This window comes from Panonychus citri, unplaced genomic scaffold (genome assembly GCF_014898815.1).
Source record: "Panonychus citri isolate SS breed McGregor unplaced genomic scaffold, ASM1489881v1 Contig00137, whole genome shotgun sequence".
Classification (NCBI taxonomy): domain Eukaryota; kingdom Metazoa; phylum Arthropoda; class Arachnida; order Trombidiformes; family Tetranychidae; genus Panonychus; species Panonychus citri.
This window is the reverse complement of record NW_026515542.1, coordinates 721,740-741,174: the sequence shown is the minus strand read 5'-3', so window position 1 is coordinate 741,174 and position 19,435 is coordinate 721,740. Positions and strand designations below refer to the sequence as shown.

The 19,435-nt window shown below is 29.8% G+C and overlaps 1 protein-coding gene across 1 annotated transcript in view; it reads left to right on the top strand.

Moving 5' to 3' along the window:
- The first annotated feature begins 1,911 nt into the window (after nucleotides 1-1,911).
- Nucleotides 1,912-19,435, top strand: part of LOC128392813 (uncharacterized) — a 79,177-nt gene continuing 61,653 nt past the window's right edge. Inside the window, exon 1 of the mRNA XM_053352889.1 lies at nucleotides 1,912-4,358. Within this exon, the coding sequence (XP_053208864.1) occupies nucleotides 3,560-4,358 (799 nt within the window). The 5' untranslated portion in view covers nucleotides 1,912-3,559. The remainder of the gene's footprint in view (nucleotides 4,359-19,435) is intronic.

Sequence of the window (19,435 nt, the reverse complement as noted above, 5' to 3'; positions counted from 1 at the left end):
TGTGCAAACTGATGAGACATGTTGCTTAGAGCACCTTATGCATCTCAGTTGATTACGACAGTTTCGCTTGATATGACCAAGGCGATGACAAAGCTTACATGTTAGTACTGGGAAGTTATCCAGTACCGTATGAAATTTAGCTCCTGATGAGATTCGTCCATTTAATCGAGTTTCCAACATCGAGCGTATTGCCGGAGAGACCTCCAAGACAACGCCCCATTTGTTTGTATTTAATCCCATTTCGTAGTAGTGAATTAGATTAAATTGTTTCTGGTCTCGGAAACCATTGATGAACATTATACGATTTATGTGTTGTTCCCATGATTGGTTGATGGGAGGAAAGAGGAAATTGATTTTAATTTGCGGCTTCTTCCATGGTAGTATCTCAACTGCTATTTCTTCTTGTTTAAGTTTTCTAAATAGATCCGATCGTTGATCTTCATCATTCACCATTATGATGCTGAAGTCTCTGAACCTAGTGATCTTGAATTGGTATTCAACATCCAAGTTCGAGATTCTATCTGTGAGAAAATCAACTGATCTATTTTCCTGGGGTCCAGTAACTTTGATCTTGTAGAGTCTGTTCATTGACCATGGCCACCAGTTTTTTGGAACATTAGCTGTTGTTTTGAGGATATTACGTGATTTAATATCACTTTCTCTTTGTGTTTGAATTGTTTTATTTAGAGTCTCTTGGTCCTTGATCACTTTTTGTTTCTTTTGGGGAATCTCCTCTTCTTCTAGGGTCTCCTCTTGTTGTTCATCGGTAACTGTTTCTGCGATAACGGATTGGGTGGTAGCAGACTCTTCATTTTCCTGAGCATTTCTTAATTGAATCGTCTTCTGAAAGGTCGATATCAATTTTTTAATCCATTCTAACTTTCGTTTATCCATTCTTTTTCCGTTTTCATCAACTGGATTCTCCATCAGTTGTAAAATTAGTCGGGTGTAGTGTTCAATCTCTTGAACTGGTGCATTGTTTAAATAGTCCGATATTTTTTGGTGATCAATGGATCCTTTTTCAAAAAATTTGGACATTTGGTCTTTCATTTTGGTGTATTGTTCATATAATTCTGGTGGAGGATCTTTAAAATAAGGAAGAGTAAATGTATTCTGTCGAGAAGTTATTAGTGTCATAGTTCATTTTTGTATATAAAAAACGTGTTATTCAGTATTCTGTCTCAGGGTATTCTGTCTTGCCGATCTTACCTGATTATTTGGATTCATTTTGATCTCCACACTTAGCTCTTTAATTTTATACCAAAAGCACTGATTAAATGTAATTTATTTAGTTGAAATTAGCAATTTTAATTCTCTAAAAAGAAATTACATCAAAACAAAAACAAACCCAAAAACTTGGAAAAACGACCAAAAGATGTCACCAGTTATCGACTCAATCGGAGAAGAAGCAACCGCCATCTATGAGCAGTCGAACAAAGTAAAAAAACAATTTAGAAAAATTAACAATTAAAGTTGAATGGAAATAAAATTACGAGAAAATTAACAAAGTTAATAAAATCAAATACAAGTATGTAAATAAAAATAATAATTATCATTAAAAAACGAGACTTAAAAATGAAAAAAAAAATCTAAATTATTAGATGAAAATTGCAAGAGGAGAAAAAGTAAAGAAAATTAAAAATTGAAAGTAAAAAAAAATGGCAAAGGAAATGATTAGTTGTAAGACAATTTAAGCTGATTTAATGAAGAGAGTGTATGTAATTTAATTGTAACAATTAGGAGAAAATAAAAGGAACAATTAACCAAGGAATCGAAAGAGAAATTCATAGAGCCATCTATCGGTTCTTTGGGAGGGATTCTCATTTCAACTCCCAGTTAGTGGATGAAAATTGTTGCTCAGAATTCAGTCTTTCTCATCTTCTTTATCATCATCATCATCATCATCATCTTGTTCAGCCTTTTCCTCAATAATATTTCCACTCTTTCTCTTTCTCTTTCTTTTCTAATCATCATACTCTCCCATTACCAAAGTAACTCCCACAGTCTCAAACTTTATCCTGAAATCATTTCGTCAGTTTATAAATGTTACCCTTTCAATGAACTTAGTAAACAGTTAAAATAACAACAACAACAACAATCAAATAAAATTGATAATCTTGTGAAATTATTATCATCCATCATCAATTGTACACCAAATCATCATCATCATAATCATCTAAATCGGTGTGTAATCATCAATGAACATTCAGGAATTAAAGTTTAAAGTTATTCAATCAATTTGAGAGTAAACTTTTATTTTGGAAAAAGAAAATAATTCAATGATCTAAATTGTTGTTCATCATTTATTATTATTATTGTTATAAAGATTGATTATATTGTGACACCATTGAATAGGTGCCATTGTGAGTGACTCCATGTCCAGAATCAGAATCCATTCAACCAATTTAACATCCAACAATTTAATACAATCAGTAATCTTCACTTGAATAATAATCATCATAATAATAGTTTAACAGTTAAGTGATAATATTAAATATTAATATTGAATATTTTATATATTTTATCATTGTTGATGTTGTTGTTATGATTACATCAACAATCAGAAAACAAAATCTGAAAAAATAAACCTCAGGATCATTTTTCATTTTTTGCGTCCATCAACTTTTTTTTAGGTTAGGATGACCAATGGTCAATGAAAAGAAATCAGAATGATCAACAACAATGATTATCATGATAATAGTAATAATGTTAATCCAATTTTCATCCCATTCAGATGATTAGGATGATACTGACCATGATGATGATGAACATGATAGTAATCATTTTTACCTAATGATACAAATGTCAATCATTTGATTAGTAAATTTCCCATTTAGTTGAGTTTTATTATTTATTTCTGATTGATGTTCAATTGATTGGAATCAGTTGATTTGGTCAAATAATCAACATTCAAATACACAGAAAATATCGTCCAGGGAATTGATTTATCTTCATCTTTATCATCATTCGGTGACCTTTTATCTTCCACCGAGAACGAAAAAGAAAAAAAGTTTTTCTTCTCATTCTTATTCAGTGAATTCTATGTGTTGTTTCAATTTCGAAAAATTTTAAATTCGATTTAGAACTTTTCTTCCTCTTTCTCTCATTGATTCTTCCAAGAAAACTGTCAACATGGTCTAAAATATGATAGAAAATATCTTCCTTTAATATGGAAACATTTTAAATGGAATAAGTTTCTCTTGATTATCAATTTAATCCAATATCATCTCATATTTTTGATCAAATTTTATCAACAACAATCAATTTAATCTAAATTGTTAACTTACTTACAAACCAATCACAATCAACTTACACAATAAAGTAAAACTTGTGATTCTGTCAACACCAAAAAGCTTAATTGTTGTGGATTAACATCAAAATTGGATTATAAACAAAAAGTGTAAAACTAAATTAGTGTTTTTGTAATTGTTGATTAATTGTTTCCTTTTATATTGTTTTGTTTTGATTTCTGTTTCCTTGTCCATTGGTTACTAAGGATTAACCATTTAATTGGTAAACGATTACGATTCCACTTAGGATTTTAATATCAACTTACACGATGTCCAGTTCGTTGATTGTTGTTGGTCATCATAATGATCATGATAATTATCAAGGTTTACACCTTTTATTTTTGTTCCTTTTGTGTTCAAATGTCTTACAAATTAACGGGAATTCAAATATTCCCCATGATGGAACTGAAACACTTTCACCTCGTTCAGTGATCACCAAATATGGTGCCTTAAGGGGAATTGTGATTAACTTCAAGAATATTGATAAACCTGGTTACCCATCAGGATCATCTCGTTCATCACCATCTTCACCTTCACCCTCACCATCAACAACATCATCAACAACATCATTACCTTCAGGTTCACCATCTCCATCCTCATCCTCATCCTCATCTCCCTTTACCCCTTCCAAATCAAATCTTGCCTCGATGACACCGGTTGAGGTTTTCCTTGGTGTTCCTTATGCTTCACCGCCCATTGGGTCACTACGATTCATGCACCCAGTTACACCAACCCACTGGCGAGGTGTTAAACTGTCCAATCGCTTTGGTCCAGTTTGTCCACAAAAATTACCAGATATCAATCTAAAACAATGTAATTGTAACGACGATGAAAACAAAGGCCATCGATCTTCCAGTTCTAATTCCAATGGTCAATCATCATCAACTTCATCACCCTCCACATCATCTACCACTTCTTCTTCATCATCCTCATCTTCCTCATCTTCATCGTCAACAACATTTGATTTGCCTGAGGGAAGATCAGCTCATTTGAAACGATTAATTCCTTATCTTCGCAATCAATCAGAGGATTGTCTCTATCTCAACATTTACGTACCTTTTGCTCAAAGTAAGTTAATTAATATCAAGCTAATTGTTAATTTCTATTAACCAATCAATCATTCAATACAAACCATTTCGTTAAGATCAACAATTTATTGCCATTAATAATTTCCTAATGACAATAGGCTACTAACAAATCGTTTAACTTGATCCAGAATTACATATTGTATCATTAGTGATTCTTACTAATGATTACAATTAAATCTCTACTTGCAATTAACTTGATGGCAAAAAAAACAAATCAAAAAAATCGTTATGATACTAAAATATCAACAATTAACCTAAATTTCAATGATAGATCAACAATCAACAAGGTTAAATTATCTTAACCCTAAGGTTAAAATCTAAGTAAAAGTTTTGTTTTTTTTTCCTATCCGATAATTAATCGCAATTAACTAACCTTAATGATAATGATTTACTCTGATAACAGAGGCAAGAAATTAACTTAATCACAATTAAAGAGAAATACATTTAAACGGAAACAGGAAATAACTTTTTCCTCTTTCAAATCTTAAAGCTATAAAATCCTAAAGAAAGTAAAATTAAATTAATTTGTAACATTTTTCACTAATCATCAACAATTAAAAGCTAAATTGTGATTGAGATGAACACTTTCACTGTGAAATTAATATCCAACAATTAACTTGAGCAAAAAAAAACCTTAATTTACCTGAATGATGATCCAAAAAATTTACCAATTACAAGAAAAGTGAATTAATTATTTACTCAACATTTTCTTAACTATTTTTAATTAATGGGTTAATTCATTAGTTGATTGACATTGCAACTGCAACAATCCTAATGATGATAAACGTCATTGATATGTACTTTTAATAGTTAATCACAATTACCTTAATTACATACTCATAATACTAATCACAATAATGTTAATGCTAATATTTAGCTTACAATTGTTAATCATCATCATAATCATGAGAATATTAATTATAACCAAAGTCCAACCAAACAAAATACAATCTACAATTAATGACATATAATTAAATTTAATTCTCACAAGTTAATTGTTGAAAAAAAGAACCATAAGCATCTTAATATGGTAAACTTTAATCACAATTAATCCATTATTATCACAATCGTAATTATTAATATCGCCATTTTCGTGATCAAGTTAGATAATATTATCATATCAGTTATCATGATAATATCATTTAATTATGATTGAAAATCAACACAATGAGTTATATTGACCATCCAACTTTAATTGTTGATGATAAGCATCAGAATATCAACAATTAATTTCTCAATTGTTAATATTGAACATTCAATCTGAAGATTTGAACTTGATTTTGAACCGAAAAGCTCAAAGAATTGAAATTTATCATTTCCATCACTATTATAAGAATATGATTATTATCATCATTAATTATCATATGTAATCCTAATTGCTTGGAACTTTTTTATTTCATTCTCTGATTAAGAAATGAATTAGATGATGATGATGATAAAGATAAACCCTCGAGAGATATTCAGGTGTATTATGTTAATTACATAGGAAACTGACAGAAATCATTTTCTTAGGTTTATCTTTTCCCATGTTCCATAATCATGTCATTGTTACAGATTACTTGAAATTACTCAGGAGTCATAACTTTATTCACGGAACAACGGAAACTCTGTAAATAACTACTAAGAAAATTAGAAGAACAGAAAAAACTTCCAGACTCATATACATGTATTAATATATTGATTCAGGTACATGATGAATATTCAGTTGATTAACAAGACATTCAATGAATACACAGAAACAAAAGCAAACTCAAAGGTATTCATTATAATCGTAATAATAATAAGACCACAATACCAATGTGAGATTATCATTAAACTGAACAGAATCATATTGATGACAATAATCATAACGATTTGATTGTAGATGAAAATTGATCATCATTTCATGATAACATTTGAATATTAATCAGATAATCAAACTTTTTTGATTATCTTACGAATCAATTGATTTTGAATAATAACATGAAAAACAAAGTTAATCATCATCACCATTACATTAATCAACTATCAATATTAATCGTAATTGTTTGTAATGGTTTTTCTCGTTCCCAGTCAATGATTTTCTGAAACTTTCCTGATTATCTACTTGATTAAATATCACTTTTTTCTTGGTTCACATTTTGATTTAATTTACTTGTTTCATCATCTTAATTATCTTAATCATCTTCTCCATTCACTTTCCCTTTATAACCTTAATTTTAGTTACAGTTTTATTTTGATTATTTCAAGTAACAACTATCCTCTCAACTGAATTAACGTGATTACTTTCAATTAATAGTTAACTAATAATTCAATCTCTCAACCTTGTATTACATTAACCATGAACCAAGAGTAATTTAATCTGAATCAGGAATATAAAAAAAAAGCTTCTTAACAGATTATATTGACTTTAATTACAATCAATTCTTAGTAAATTAATCAATAATCAACTTTTTCCCGATAATCTTGATAATGGATAAGCAAACAATTTGAAAGATAATCAAATGAAATTTGAATACAAAATGATACTTGAAACAATTGAAACAATTATGAGAACAATTGAAACTTTAATTGCACTTTAATTGTTAATCAACATCATGATGAGTATTTAAATGCATTAAATTGTCAATTTGTTGTCTTATTTTGATATTAAAACAATGATAATAATTTGAAACAAAAAAAAATGATCACGTTTATTGTTATAATTATATTTAATTGTTTCTCCTTATTATTATCATGAGTTTCCTATTGAGTAGTAACCAGAAACCCATGATTATTATTATTATGATTACAATTATAATTATCTGATATAAACATCAAGTTAATTGTTACATTTAATTTATTGTAACGTAAAATGATTCAGTTAATTGATATGAATCTATGGTTTATATCAATTGATAAAAGTTGATCATAAGGATAATAATAACAACGATCATTATAATGATAACTTAAAATGATGAATGGATTTGGATGCGGTTAATATACCAAAAAAAGAGAGAGAGAGTTGGTGATAACTGACCACTGGCCAGTGAATATAAATAATAATAATAATAAAAGATTATGATGATACATGGTATTGAAACGGGAAGAGGCGTTGATTATAAGTTGGTGGTTGATGATGATTCTTGTGAATTGATTATGATTTAGTATTGATGAGCTGGGCGAGGTTAGCTAATGAATTCTGAGATTTGTTGATTGCGTGATAATTTGTTATCCACAATTGATCAGGCAGAATAGTAATAAGTAGATTGGTCATTTGTCTATTGCAATCTTATTGTTAGATGAAGATGATTATAAAGGTTATATGAACGATAAAACTAAAGCTGAGCCACGTAATCAGTATGATGTTGATGTGGAGGGATTGAGGAGAGATTGTGAAAAAAAAGAGGAAAAGGAAATGAATCAAGACAAATGGATCGGGAAAAACTAGTAACAAGGATAAAGATGGAAACGGAAATTCATACAAATAGATAATAATAATAATACGGAAAAGACAAAGACAAAAAAGTCCAACCATAAACAATGATAATAATAACAAAAGATTATCTTTAATCATCTAATCATCACCCACAATTATTTATCAATAGTCATCATCGATATTATCAAGAAATTAGATGCAATCAATGAACAGTTAAAAGTTTCAATGATTTCAAGTTTTCATTATTTCAATATCGATGACACGAAGAAAAAGTGACCTCAACCTTCAATCTATCAACAACTTCTTTCTTGCTTCTGAATCCAGCTCACTCATTTTTCTCTCTCTCCCTCTCTCTCTCTAGTCTACATTGGTTATCTCATTATTTCCATCACCTTTTTAGACCCTTCAAAAAAGAAAGATGAAAAAAGTTCCATCAGAACCGGAAATGTTCGAAATTGATGTTCTGTCTTCCCATGATTAATCACATTCTCTTTTTCCTTCAGAATCTTCATCAAACTAACATCCACTGTCCAGTGAAAGTTTACTTTGTCCACTTTTCCTTTGCTGTATTTTCCTTGCCAATGGTACCTTCTTCCTCCTCCACCACCACCACCTCTTTCTGAAGCCTTTTCACTTCCTTATTTCCTGGTTGATTAACTCACATATCAAGATTGCATCTCTCTCCTTCATCTCCTTCTCTTTATCCTCATCATCTTATCTTTCAATATTCACCCACCTTACTTGCTCCCTCTACTCTCTCTCTCTCTCTCTCTCTCTCTCTCTCTCTCTTTCTATCAAGTTACCAATAACTTAATTTCCCTGTTCTCTTCAATCTTTCGTCCACCTTCCTCCTTCAGTAATATTGACCCTAAACTTCAACTTCTCAACTTGATTGTCTTTCCATCGATATAGTTGAAATAACAACAACAACAATCAAGAACAACAATCAAGCATTGTTGATGATAACGTAAACATAACATTTCAATTGTCCACTTAATACATAATATCCATCTCATGATCATAATCTTGACCATTCAGATGTTAATTGTTTTATTTCCATCAAAATATATTAATCTCATTTAGATCAAGTACAATCATTTTTTATTGCTGTTCGGGACAATCAGGAAGATAAAGAAAACTTTACAAAAGAATAAAACTGGACAATAATTCAATAGTTCTTAGAACAAGAACAGAAAATTCTTCCAGAAAAGTTAAACCTCATCTTCTAAGAAAATCGATCACAAAAAATTGACTTCCAATGCTTCCTAAAGCCGAATAACGAACAAGAATCAAATGGAACATGAAGATCTCGATTAACCATGAATATCTCATGTGAAATCGGATAAATTTGACTTACTCTTTTATCGTTAAATTGACCTACACAAAGTTCCACTTGGACTTCAACTGATTGTTTCAAAGTTCTTGACCATAAAGAACCTGAATAGGCTCAGTTCATGAACCATCGGCACTTTCACAACTCAAATAATATTTACGCTATTTGATTTCTCTCTTAAATTTCAAGTTCCTAGTTCTCAATAATCTTTGAATTACAAAAGTTTAATGTTCGTTTTCATGTAACTAATATTTTCTCTCTCTCTTTCTCTCTCTCTCTTTGATCATCACTATGAACTCAAAGGTTGGAACTTGAATGTAGCAATCATGAGATGTAATAGTTTTTCAAATGAGCTGTTTTAAAGTTCATTCATGGTCATCATCATGCACATGAGGTTGTTCTGAAATTGCGATTTGAATTGTACATTGCTCAGGATATGATTACACAAACGGATCGATTGTTTTATTTGATGACTATTTTTTAATCAACTCGTTCGTTGAAGTGCAATAGAAAAAAAACTCGATCTAAATTGGAAACGTCGAAATTAATTTTCCGTATCAATTGCGGACAGAAAAGCTCAGTTACATTGGAACTTGAAACTTTCAAGATAAATGTAAAGATGAGATGATGAAAAGGATGATCTTTTTTAAATGATTCTATTTTTTTTCTCTCTCTCCCTCTCTTTGTCTTTAAATGTAGAGGATGAACAACCGAATGATGTATAAAGGATGATGAGATGATGAGGACATTTAGAAGATGAAGATGGAAGAATTGTTTATGTAGAAAAGGAAGAGCGAAGAAAAAAAGAAAATGATGATAATGATAAGGAAGATGAAGATGAAGACGAAAAAAGGTATTGAGGTTATTCACGAATCATTTGTTTCGTAATGAGATTTGGATGGGAAACTAAGAGTAAATGAGAATAAGAGAGACGATGAAGATGAAAAAACTAACAGAAACAAGAAGAGAGTAAATGAGAAGATGAAGATGAGAATAAGATACCGAATAAGAATTGACATGAATTATATGCAAAGAGAAAAGAAGGAAAAACATGAATTGACTCGAATACCAGAAATGAACAGAAATGAAGATGAACTTTCCCCCAGAACTCATGATACATGTAATCTGAATCATGATAATTTCTCACTGGTAACAACTTTTGCCTTTAAAGACTCACCATGAGATCACAAGTTTCAGCCAAATATCATGAATTCAAGGGAAAGTGACAATGATAATAAAACTCAACGATTCCAATTAACAAAACAAAGAGCCATCAAGATACCAACAGATCTCAGGTATTACATGAATATCTAATAGTTTCAATTATTTCACTTTTGTTGTAATGATTGAAAAAAAAGTGAATATTTTTCATGATGAAATTAGCAACAATTGAGAATGCAAATGAATCAGGTTTCTCTTAGAAATTCAGTATTCATGTTCACCACCATGATGATGTTAGAATAACTATTATGTAACCTTTTCAGGCTGAGTCGAAATTCACATTTCATATAATCTACTCATTGAGTGGAAAGTTAAAAAGAAAAACAAAAAGTTCTGAGTTTGAAATAAAAATGAGAATGAAATTACTATTCATGCAAAAAAAGTTCCACCGCCCCCTGAATTATATCTGATTTTGCATTAGTATCATTTTGATTTCTACCAAAAACAAATAATATTCAATTGTTATTACTTTTTTTTACTTCTGGTGGACTTAACTCTTTACATTTACATTTGAAATTATTTGTTGCTTTTTTTGGCATTTTCTTATTTTTTATCAACAATATTACAAAATTTTTACCTTGATAATAACGAGATTACCTTATTTCATTTCCTCTGTAAATTTTATCTTTCACCATGATGAACAAACCAACATGATGGACCCTGAAGTAAGTGGTCAAGAGATGATATTATTTAATAATAATATTAACTCAACTATAATACATGTATTCTCATACATACCTTGTTTTTTTTCAGCTCAATCTCTTTATTCATGGTACTCATGGTAAAAGTAGACATGATATTTATTAACTGATTTGAATACTCTGGTTACTTAATCTTATGGTGAAATTTGAATTCATCATGAACAATGATCCTCTTTGATTACTATTATTGAGATGTCTCATTGAAAAAGTATCATGATCACAACTTTTCGTATTCATGAACTTTTATCTCCACCATTTGATTGATGATAATTTTGTCTTCTTCTTATTATTATATTATTTGAATTTTACTATTCAACGGGTTATTTTTTTCTGTCTGTTCTATTGTATTATTATTAGAACGATGATAATGATAACTATGATTATGATGATTAGATTGATGTGTAAATAGTCAGGCAAAAGAAAAGGTTATAATGAAAATGAATGGTAACATTGGTGAAATTATTATTTGGGTTGAAACATGATTCTAATATTTACCATGGAACCTGAATTTTATTCAGCTATCTCATCTTTACGGTTAAATTATATGATACCAAAGATGATATTAGTTGAATCATCATCATCATCATCTCCTTTTGCATCCCAATGGAGATGATGATGATGATGAGAAGGAGAAAAAGCAAAAACATTTAATCATAATTCATCGTCAGTCGTTGTCTCGTTTACAATCATTCTTTATCATGAAACCCATGGTAATAATCTTGCTTATTTCAAACATGATGACGATAAAAATCATGAAAATGATCAAGTTGAAAATGAACATAATGATGGGAATACAGGTGAACAATTTCAAATTCTCTGTGTGTTGAAATGAATCATTTGAATCATGAGAATTTTCATATTAACCTAATATAAAACTTTTCTGACACAACAATCCGATGAATCTGAATTTTCAATGATCATGAAAAAATGAGTCCAATTTTAAAATAATAATAATAATAATAATAATGATGATAGTGTACTTGGAACATTGTAATTTTCAACTGGATGATAACAAGCTTAAAACTATTATCATGATGAGATACTATGAGTAACCTATTAATTCAAATTTCCTTCATCGGATCAGATTCAAAAGATTATCATGAAAAAGATTCACAATGTTCAATGTTAATCATTACCCTGAATCCTAATCAAATGAATTCTCTGGTGAGTGGAAGAGGAAAATAAGATGAAAAATTTTCTCTCGCCACTTTTTTTCCCTCCAATGTTCATGTTCATTGAATCTTCAACAGATGAAGAAACCATTGGAAACTATTCAAGTGTAAATGAATCATCATCAGAATCATTATCATCCCCATGATAGTGACGATGATGAAAAAAAAACTAATAGTAACAAAAAAAAGTTCAGTTAACCTGAATGAATCTGAATTGAAATTTCCTATCAAATCAGCTAGAAATTAACACAATCAACTCAATTTATATTCTGATTGTTATATTTTCAAATCAGAAAAGAGAGAAAAGTTCAACAGATTAACTTATTTATCAGGGAAAAAATTATCATGATGATGATGAGATGATTAATTAGTTGATTAAGTTAATCATCATTATGAGAAATGTAAGCTAATTCAATTAGAGTTTAAATGCCAAAAGAAATTTTTTTTCTCAAATCATTATTATCATCTAATGATAATCAAGTTAAAAGTTTAAATTGTTTGGTGATTTCAATATCTTTGTCTCATGATAATCAATTCTGATCACGAAATGAAATGAAACTTTTCAACTGTTGGAATGGAGAAGACATTAAATTAAATTAAATTTAATTACATTTGGAAACCTTGTGTTTAAATTGAGTATTCCAATCGCTGAGTTGTCATCATGTTAATCATGGTGGTTATTTGTTCAGTCTTGTTAATATTGATTGAACTCAACTGAAAATATTAACATTTGAATTTTGGGTGAAAATCAATCAAAAGGGAAACGGAAGCTCAGCTAAATCTGAAATTCTGAAAAAATATTATATTGATAACAAGAAAGATGAACATTGGTAGAGATCAAAATTTTCATGTTCGACATTAAGTGAGTAGAGTTTTCCACTTTTAAATTGGATTCCATGATAACCTGAACTGAACTTTTTCTCATGTTTCACTTTAATTTACTTTCGTTTGCATATCATTTATGGTTTTGTTTTTCTTTTGATTTTCGAACTTTTTTTTCCTAGCAAAACTCGAACCATCAAAGTTCTTTTCGTTTATTGAATATGATTTCCAAGTCTCTTCCATCATATTCATCATCTGATGGAAGAAAAAAGATCATTTGTTTATCCAACATCATCTCATATTCGAGAGAAATTCATTTCAAAATCATGGAAACTCTAAGACAAGAGTAAATACTAACATAAAGAAAGTTTGTTCGAACTTTTTTCCTTCTTCTATTTCAAATTCTTCGAAAAATCTGAACATAAGATCGAATACTTAAAAACTATTCCAATTCATGTTATCAGGTATCAGAAGAAGGATATTGTCAATTTCGGAAAATTGGATATGATTGATTATCTATAAGAATAGAAAAATTGTTCTTTTCCGACAATAACAAGTTAGAACTTTTCGAACTTGTGATTCTTCTCTTCTTTTTCCTGTCGAAGTATAAAATATTCCAAAAGTATATTCTCTCCCCACAATTCTAGAACCAATTGGAAGAAAGAAAAAAAGTTCTAAAAGAGGATAAACTTACGAATTTAAAATTTCCATTTGTTTACCAAGGGTCATTCTATTGAGTATTCATAATGTTTTTCTGTTTGTTTACAAAACAAAATTCAATGTCTTTTTTTCACCATCATGAAGATTATTATTATTATAACTGGACATAGATGGTCAATGAAGATGGCGAATGACAAGATGAAGTAAAAACTATTATCTTAATAGTTAATGTGTTACAATCAACGACAATTTAGTACAAGGAGGCAAAGAAAAAAAACTCTAACCCAAACAATCAACATCATCTCTTTTTTTTCTGTACCCATGAAGGTCCTTTGTCTATGTTATAATAAGATAAGGATGAGGATGATAAAAGTACTCACAACATGAAGTAAAACATGGATGAGAAGTAAGAAAAAAAAATGATGACTCGTCTTCTGGTGATGATAATAACTGTTTTTTTTCAATTGTTATCATCATCTCTTAATGATTGCGAGAATTGTGTGTCCACTCATATTGAAAACACACTGATGATGATGATGACATGATAACATGCTGTGATTATGATGATAATACAGACTTTATGGTTTCTTATCAAATCTCAATTGACTTTGATTGTTATCATGATAATCAAAGTGATGAGTAGTATTTTTTTTCAAGATGAAAATTAAGCTTTTATCCCAATTGGAATCAGCTTTTTAAGTTGTTATCATTTTGTTTCATTGTTAATCTTTGGGTGATAACATTTATAAGAATAAGGATGAGGATGATTAGTATATGAGATTATCTTTTAGGAATATTTTAGCCAGGATTCTGTTGCTTTCAGGGGATTGGATTGAAATCAGATTAAACTTTCTGATGAGTTTAAAAAATTTCTGTTTTTCTTTATTTTCATTATGAAATATTATCATGATATTGATTCAAGTTACTTATCTTTAAGTTTCACTTTTCAATTTATGGCTGATGATTGATTCATGATAGTGTTCAAACTGTTGAATAAGCAGATAAATCGTGAGATATTGAACGTTTACCATGAAATATGTAACAAAAAATTCAAGTTTTCTTGAACAAGATGAAAAATTTATCGATTCTAAAAGGACTCATGAAGATACTCAACCTAATAGATAATCCAAAGTTTTATCCTCTCTTTCTTGTTCTCGTAATATATTGAAACATGTAAAGATACAGAAAAGTCAAATCCCCATGAAATTTCATCAGCTGATTTGTTCTGAGCTCTAAAGGATGAAGACAAAACTGATTTGCCTTCCCTGTGATGTCAAATTGAAACAATTTTACAATTGATAACATTATCTAGCTAATTTACTATTTTGAGTTGAACATTTGAATGTTATATTAATAATAGTTGATAATCTACTTGCGTCAATAATTATGATTAATAGAAAATTGAACTGATTTATCTCAGGTTTTTTTGTTGATTCGAAAGGTGATAAATTCATCGGTAATGATGATATCCATGTCTGCGTCTTCATGGAAATGATGATGAGAATGAAGATGAGGATGATGTATATTGATTGAAGTAAGGGAGTAAAGAAAGAGAGGTAATAATAGTAAATAGTTTGAGAGGAAGAGAGGAAATCTAACGTAAGAAACTGTCATAGATCAATGGGAGAGATTAAGAGATGAAGATACAGATGATAAAGATTGAGAATGTAAAGAGATAAATGAGAGAAGAAGATGAGAGAGAAATAGAAAGAGGGATGATAAAGGAAGATAGAATTAGAAAGAAAATTGATAAAAGATGGACGAAGGTTGAAAAAGGAAGATGAAGATAAGAATTAGAAAGCTGATGGATGTAGGTTTTTTCATGCAGAGAGAGAGAGAGAGACAGATAGAGAGAGGGAGTGAGAACTGAAGATAAACTCTTTTAGAAAGAGAAAGAAAGAAGATGAAGATGATAAAAAGAAACTGAAGATTGAAAGTGAGAGTGGCTACAGTTATACAAATGCGTCGGAGCAAAATAATTTGACCTTATCTAAAAGAGAAAGGGCAAATAATAGAATGAGAAAATAGAGAGAGAGAGAGAGAGAGAGAGAGAGAGAGAGAGAGAGAGAGAGAGAGAGAGAGAGAATACAAAACGAAAGAGTCAAATGAAGATTCAGATTTACTTCTTATCGTTCTCATCATTTTCATCATCTCCCTTTTTTACCATTCTCATCCATGGGAGTGCATCTTCTGTATAATTGAAAGTTACATGATAACTAATCTAATCAAAGGCTCGGTTGCCACTGAGATAGAATCAGTTTTCTGCCCCCCTGAAGACTGATTTACTTTGCATGTTAACTCTATCTTCTTATCTTCTTATCTTCCACCTAGATATTCATCTCTCTCTCTCTCTCTCTCTCTCTCTCTCTCTCTCTCTCTCTCTCTCTCTCTGCTTTATAATCATATGTATTGTATTTATCATTCTCTTTCCCTTCGTGTGTAAATTAACCAATTCCTCTTCTTCCTGATAACATGAAACTCACCCTGAGAGATAACATTTACTAGTACCATGATGTTCAGTTCATTCATTCAGAATTCACCTTTTCTCCTGCCCCTCTATCCCTTTATCTTCATTTTCATGTTGATCCATTTATTTTATCTGCCATTTTGATGTAATGCATATGAAAACACATACAAAACCCAAATGAAACTATTATGTGGCCAATGGTCAATAATTTAACAATCTCCTTTGGGCTTTCACTTTCATGTACTACTTAAGATCCCCATCAACATTATCATCACCATCAGTTTCCACCTTTACAATTGAGATGAGAAAGAAACATTTTTTCACTATTCTATTCTCTTCCTCTTCCTGTTTATCATCATCACCCTGATTATTATTTCTGTAAATACTGAACTAAGGTCAATCTTGATATTATTCAATTTCCTCGAGTATAAATCACTGACCATTATCATTATTATCAATATTATCGCTACATGAAAAGAAAGACACAAATTTATGATAAAATAATATTACCATGAAAATGTGATAATCAACAAGATTATTATTCAGTTTTCATCTTGTTTATTAATTTGAATTATCGATCACAACTTTTTCTAGAACTTTTTTCTCTCTCTCTACTAAATCGACGAACAGACAAAGTTTCTCAGTAATTATCATGATAATAAACGATAATTACTTTTTAATAATAATGATATTCACCATGAAAACACCATGGATGAAATAATATCTATATGAATAATAAGAATTCAGAATAATCATATCAGAAGAAGAGGAAAAAAGTTGAAATATCTTGGAATTCCTTTATTTTCACCAAGACCATTAAATGAACAATTTGAAACAACTGTCGAAATGATTTAACCAATTTTATCTTCATCATGACGAATCAGAATTATCTCTGAATTTAGTTTTCATGATAACTATTTTTTCCCCCTCAAAATTTCATCTTTTTTTCTACTTTTTCAATTTCATCACTTCAACACTTTTCCAGGTAATCTAAAGATCTCATGGAGTAATAATACAAATACCTGATTATTATTATCATGAGAATAATGAAAACCATGGAAACTTTGAATTTTTCAAATGAAAGAAATCAAGTACAAATAAACGATGAAACAATGATATCTGAAGGGGAGAGAGATCGAAATGAAAATTGTAATAATTTTCTCCAAATGAAAAGTTCAGATTTTGATGAAATTCTGAGTGAATTTCTTATTTTTTTTCTCTTCAGTTCCATGTCCCAATTCAGAAGAGAAGCAAAAACAATTAATCAAGTTATCAAAGTTGAAAATACCAAAGATAATCATCAATATAAATTGAAGTTGAGATTTGATTCAGTTGTTTTCATGATGATGATATTAAAGATAATGACAGATATAAATAACAAGATCATTTATCATATTGGTCAGTTTTTAACTCACCAACCGGTCAACAATTAGTGATACATGTTATATGTATTATTATGATATTTGTCTTGGTCATTTGAAAGGCAATCATTTATTTGCCGATGAAAAAAAACTAACATCCATTTGATTGTTATTATATCATCAATTGTTATAGTTAAGATAAAATTATAAGTACATGATGATGATGATAATTATAATGATGATAAATGCTTGATAGCTTGAAAAGGCTTAGTTAATAGGCTTACTTGTAGTATAAGTTAACGATGGTTCAATAATCAATTTTTTTCCTCTTCTCTCTTCCATATCCACCCCCTTATCATCATCATGCTTTTTAATGGTCTTAACTGGACTCATTATCTGGATTCAATGAGGCTTAATGTTGATTGTTGGGTCAATATTATTATATTCCCACTCCCAATTTCACTCCACCGCCCTCTCAATGATCAAGAAGAAGTATAGAGAGAGAGAGAGAGAGAGAGAGAGAGGAGGAAGATTGTAATTTCCTCTCACCCCTGCTAGTGTATTAATATTATATCAATATGATTTTCATGAAATCCATCAAAGCTCAACCACTTCCATCCTGAAAGGTAACCAAGGAAACACCACTGGGAGTTGGATTTAATATCCACCCTTCCGAAATGTGAGTGAGTTGGTTGAATTCGAGGGCGAAGAAAATCCAGAAAATTATCTTTGATTGAGTTTCACTCATCACATATTGTTCATATTGAATAAAACTCTGAGATTCTTTTGATGGAGTATGTTGTAAGAGCGAGTGAAAAAAAATCCAAACATCATGTTTGGTTATCATGAAGGTATGATAATAATACCAGAGATGATGATGAATATCCACTGAAACTTTTTCTACTTTCACTCATCTCTGTTTACTCAACCTTACACTCAAATCTTTTCATATTGTTGCTTTTATCGAGAGATATATTGTTGACCATTGGAAACCATTATCTTCATCAGAATCTTACTCAGAACTTTTTTCTCCCTCTTCTTCATCTTTACTTATGTTTTTCTCTCTCTCTCTACCATCTATTCAACAGTTCATTCAGTTGATTATTCACATGAACAGTGAGATAAAAAATAACAGAATACACTGAACATGATTGATCATCATGAGAAGTAATAATTTGTGTGTGTGTCAATAATCAATTAAATTAACCTGAACAATCATCTGAAACATCAACAGAAACTTAATCATGAATAATATGAATCCAAAGTACACAAAAAGTGCAAACTCGAAATTCAACTTGAAACTTTTCAGAATTTCAGATAATTTATGTATTTACACATGAAGAGAAGAAGAAAAATTTTGCTTTAATCAATTCGAAAAGTTCTAAAAGATCAGAATTGATCTTCTTTTTTTTTCATCGACTAAAGTGATGAGAGAAAAAAATTTCATCGATTTTTTTTATGCCATCGAACCTCAATTCTTGTCGAGAAGGAAAAAAAATCAACTAACTATTCATCAGAATCTTAATCACTGAACCTTAAAAGTTAAATATAATAACTTTGATCATGTTTAATCAGCAACATTTAAAGAAATCGGAAATGATTAGTTGACTAAATTGAGCAATATAATCAGAGTAAAATCATCATCAATTGAATTAGCCAACAATTAATAGTTAATCAAAACCAATCTGGTCAGTTTATCACGAAATGGTTATTATTTTGATTACCATGATAATGATAATACATTCACAGTAAATTGATCAAAATCAAAGTCACGAGAGTTAATTCTCGAGTTACATGCAACCATGATTAACATGATTGATAATTAATCATCTCTATAATCTAATCTAATCTAATCTAACCTAAATTAGATTTAAACCAATATTTAATTGAACAAAATCAAAACTTATCTGATTGACATATCAC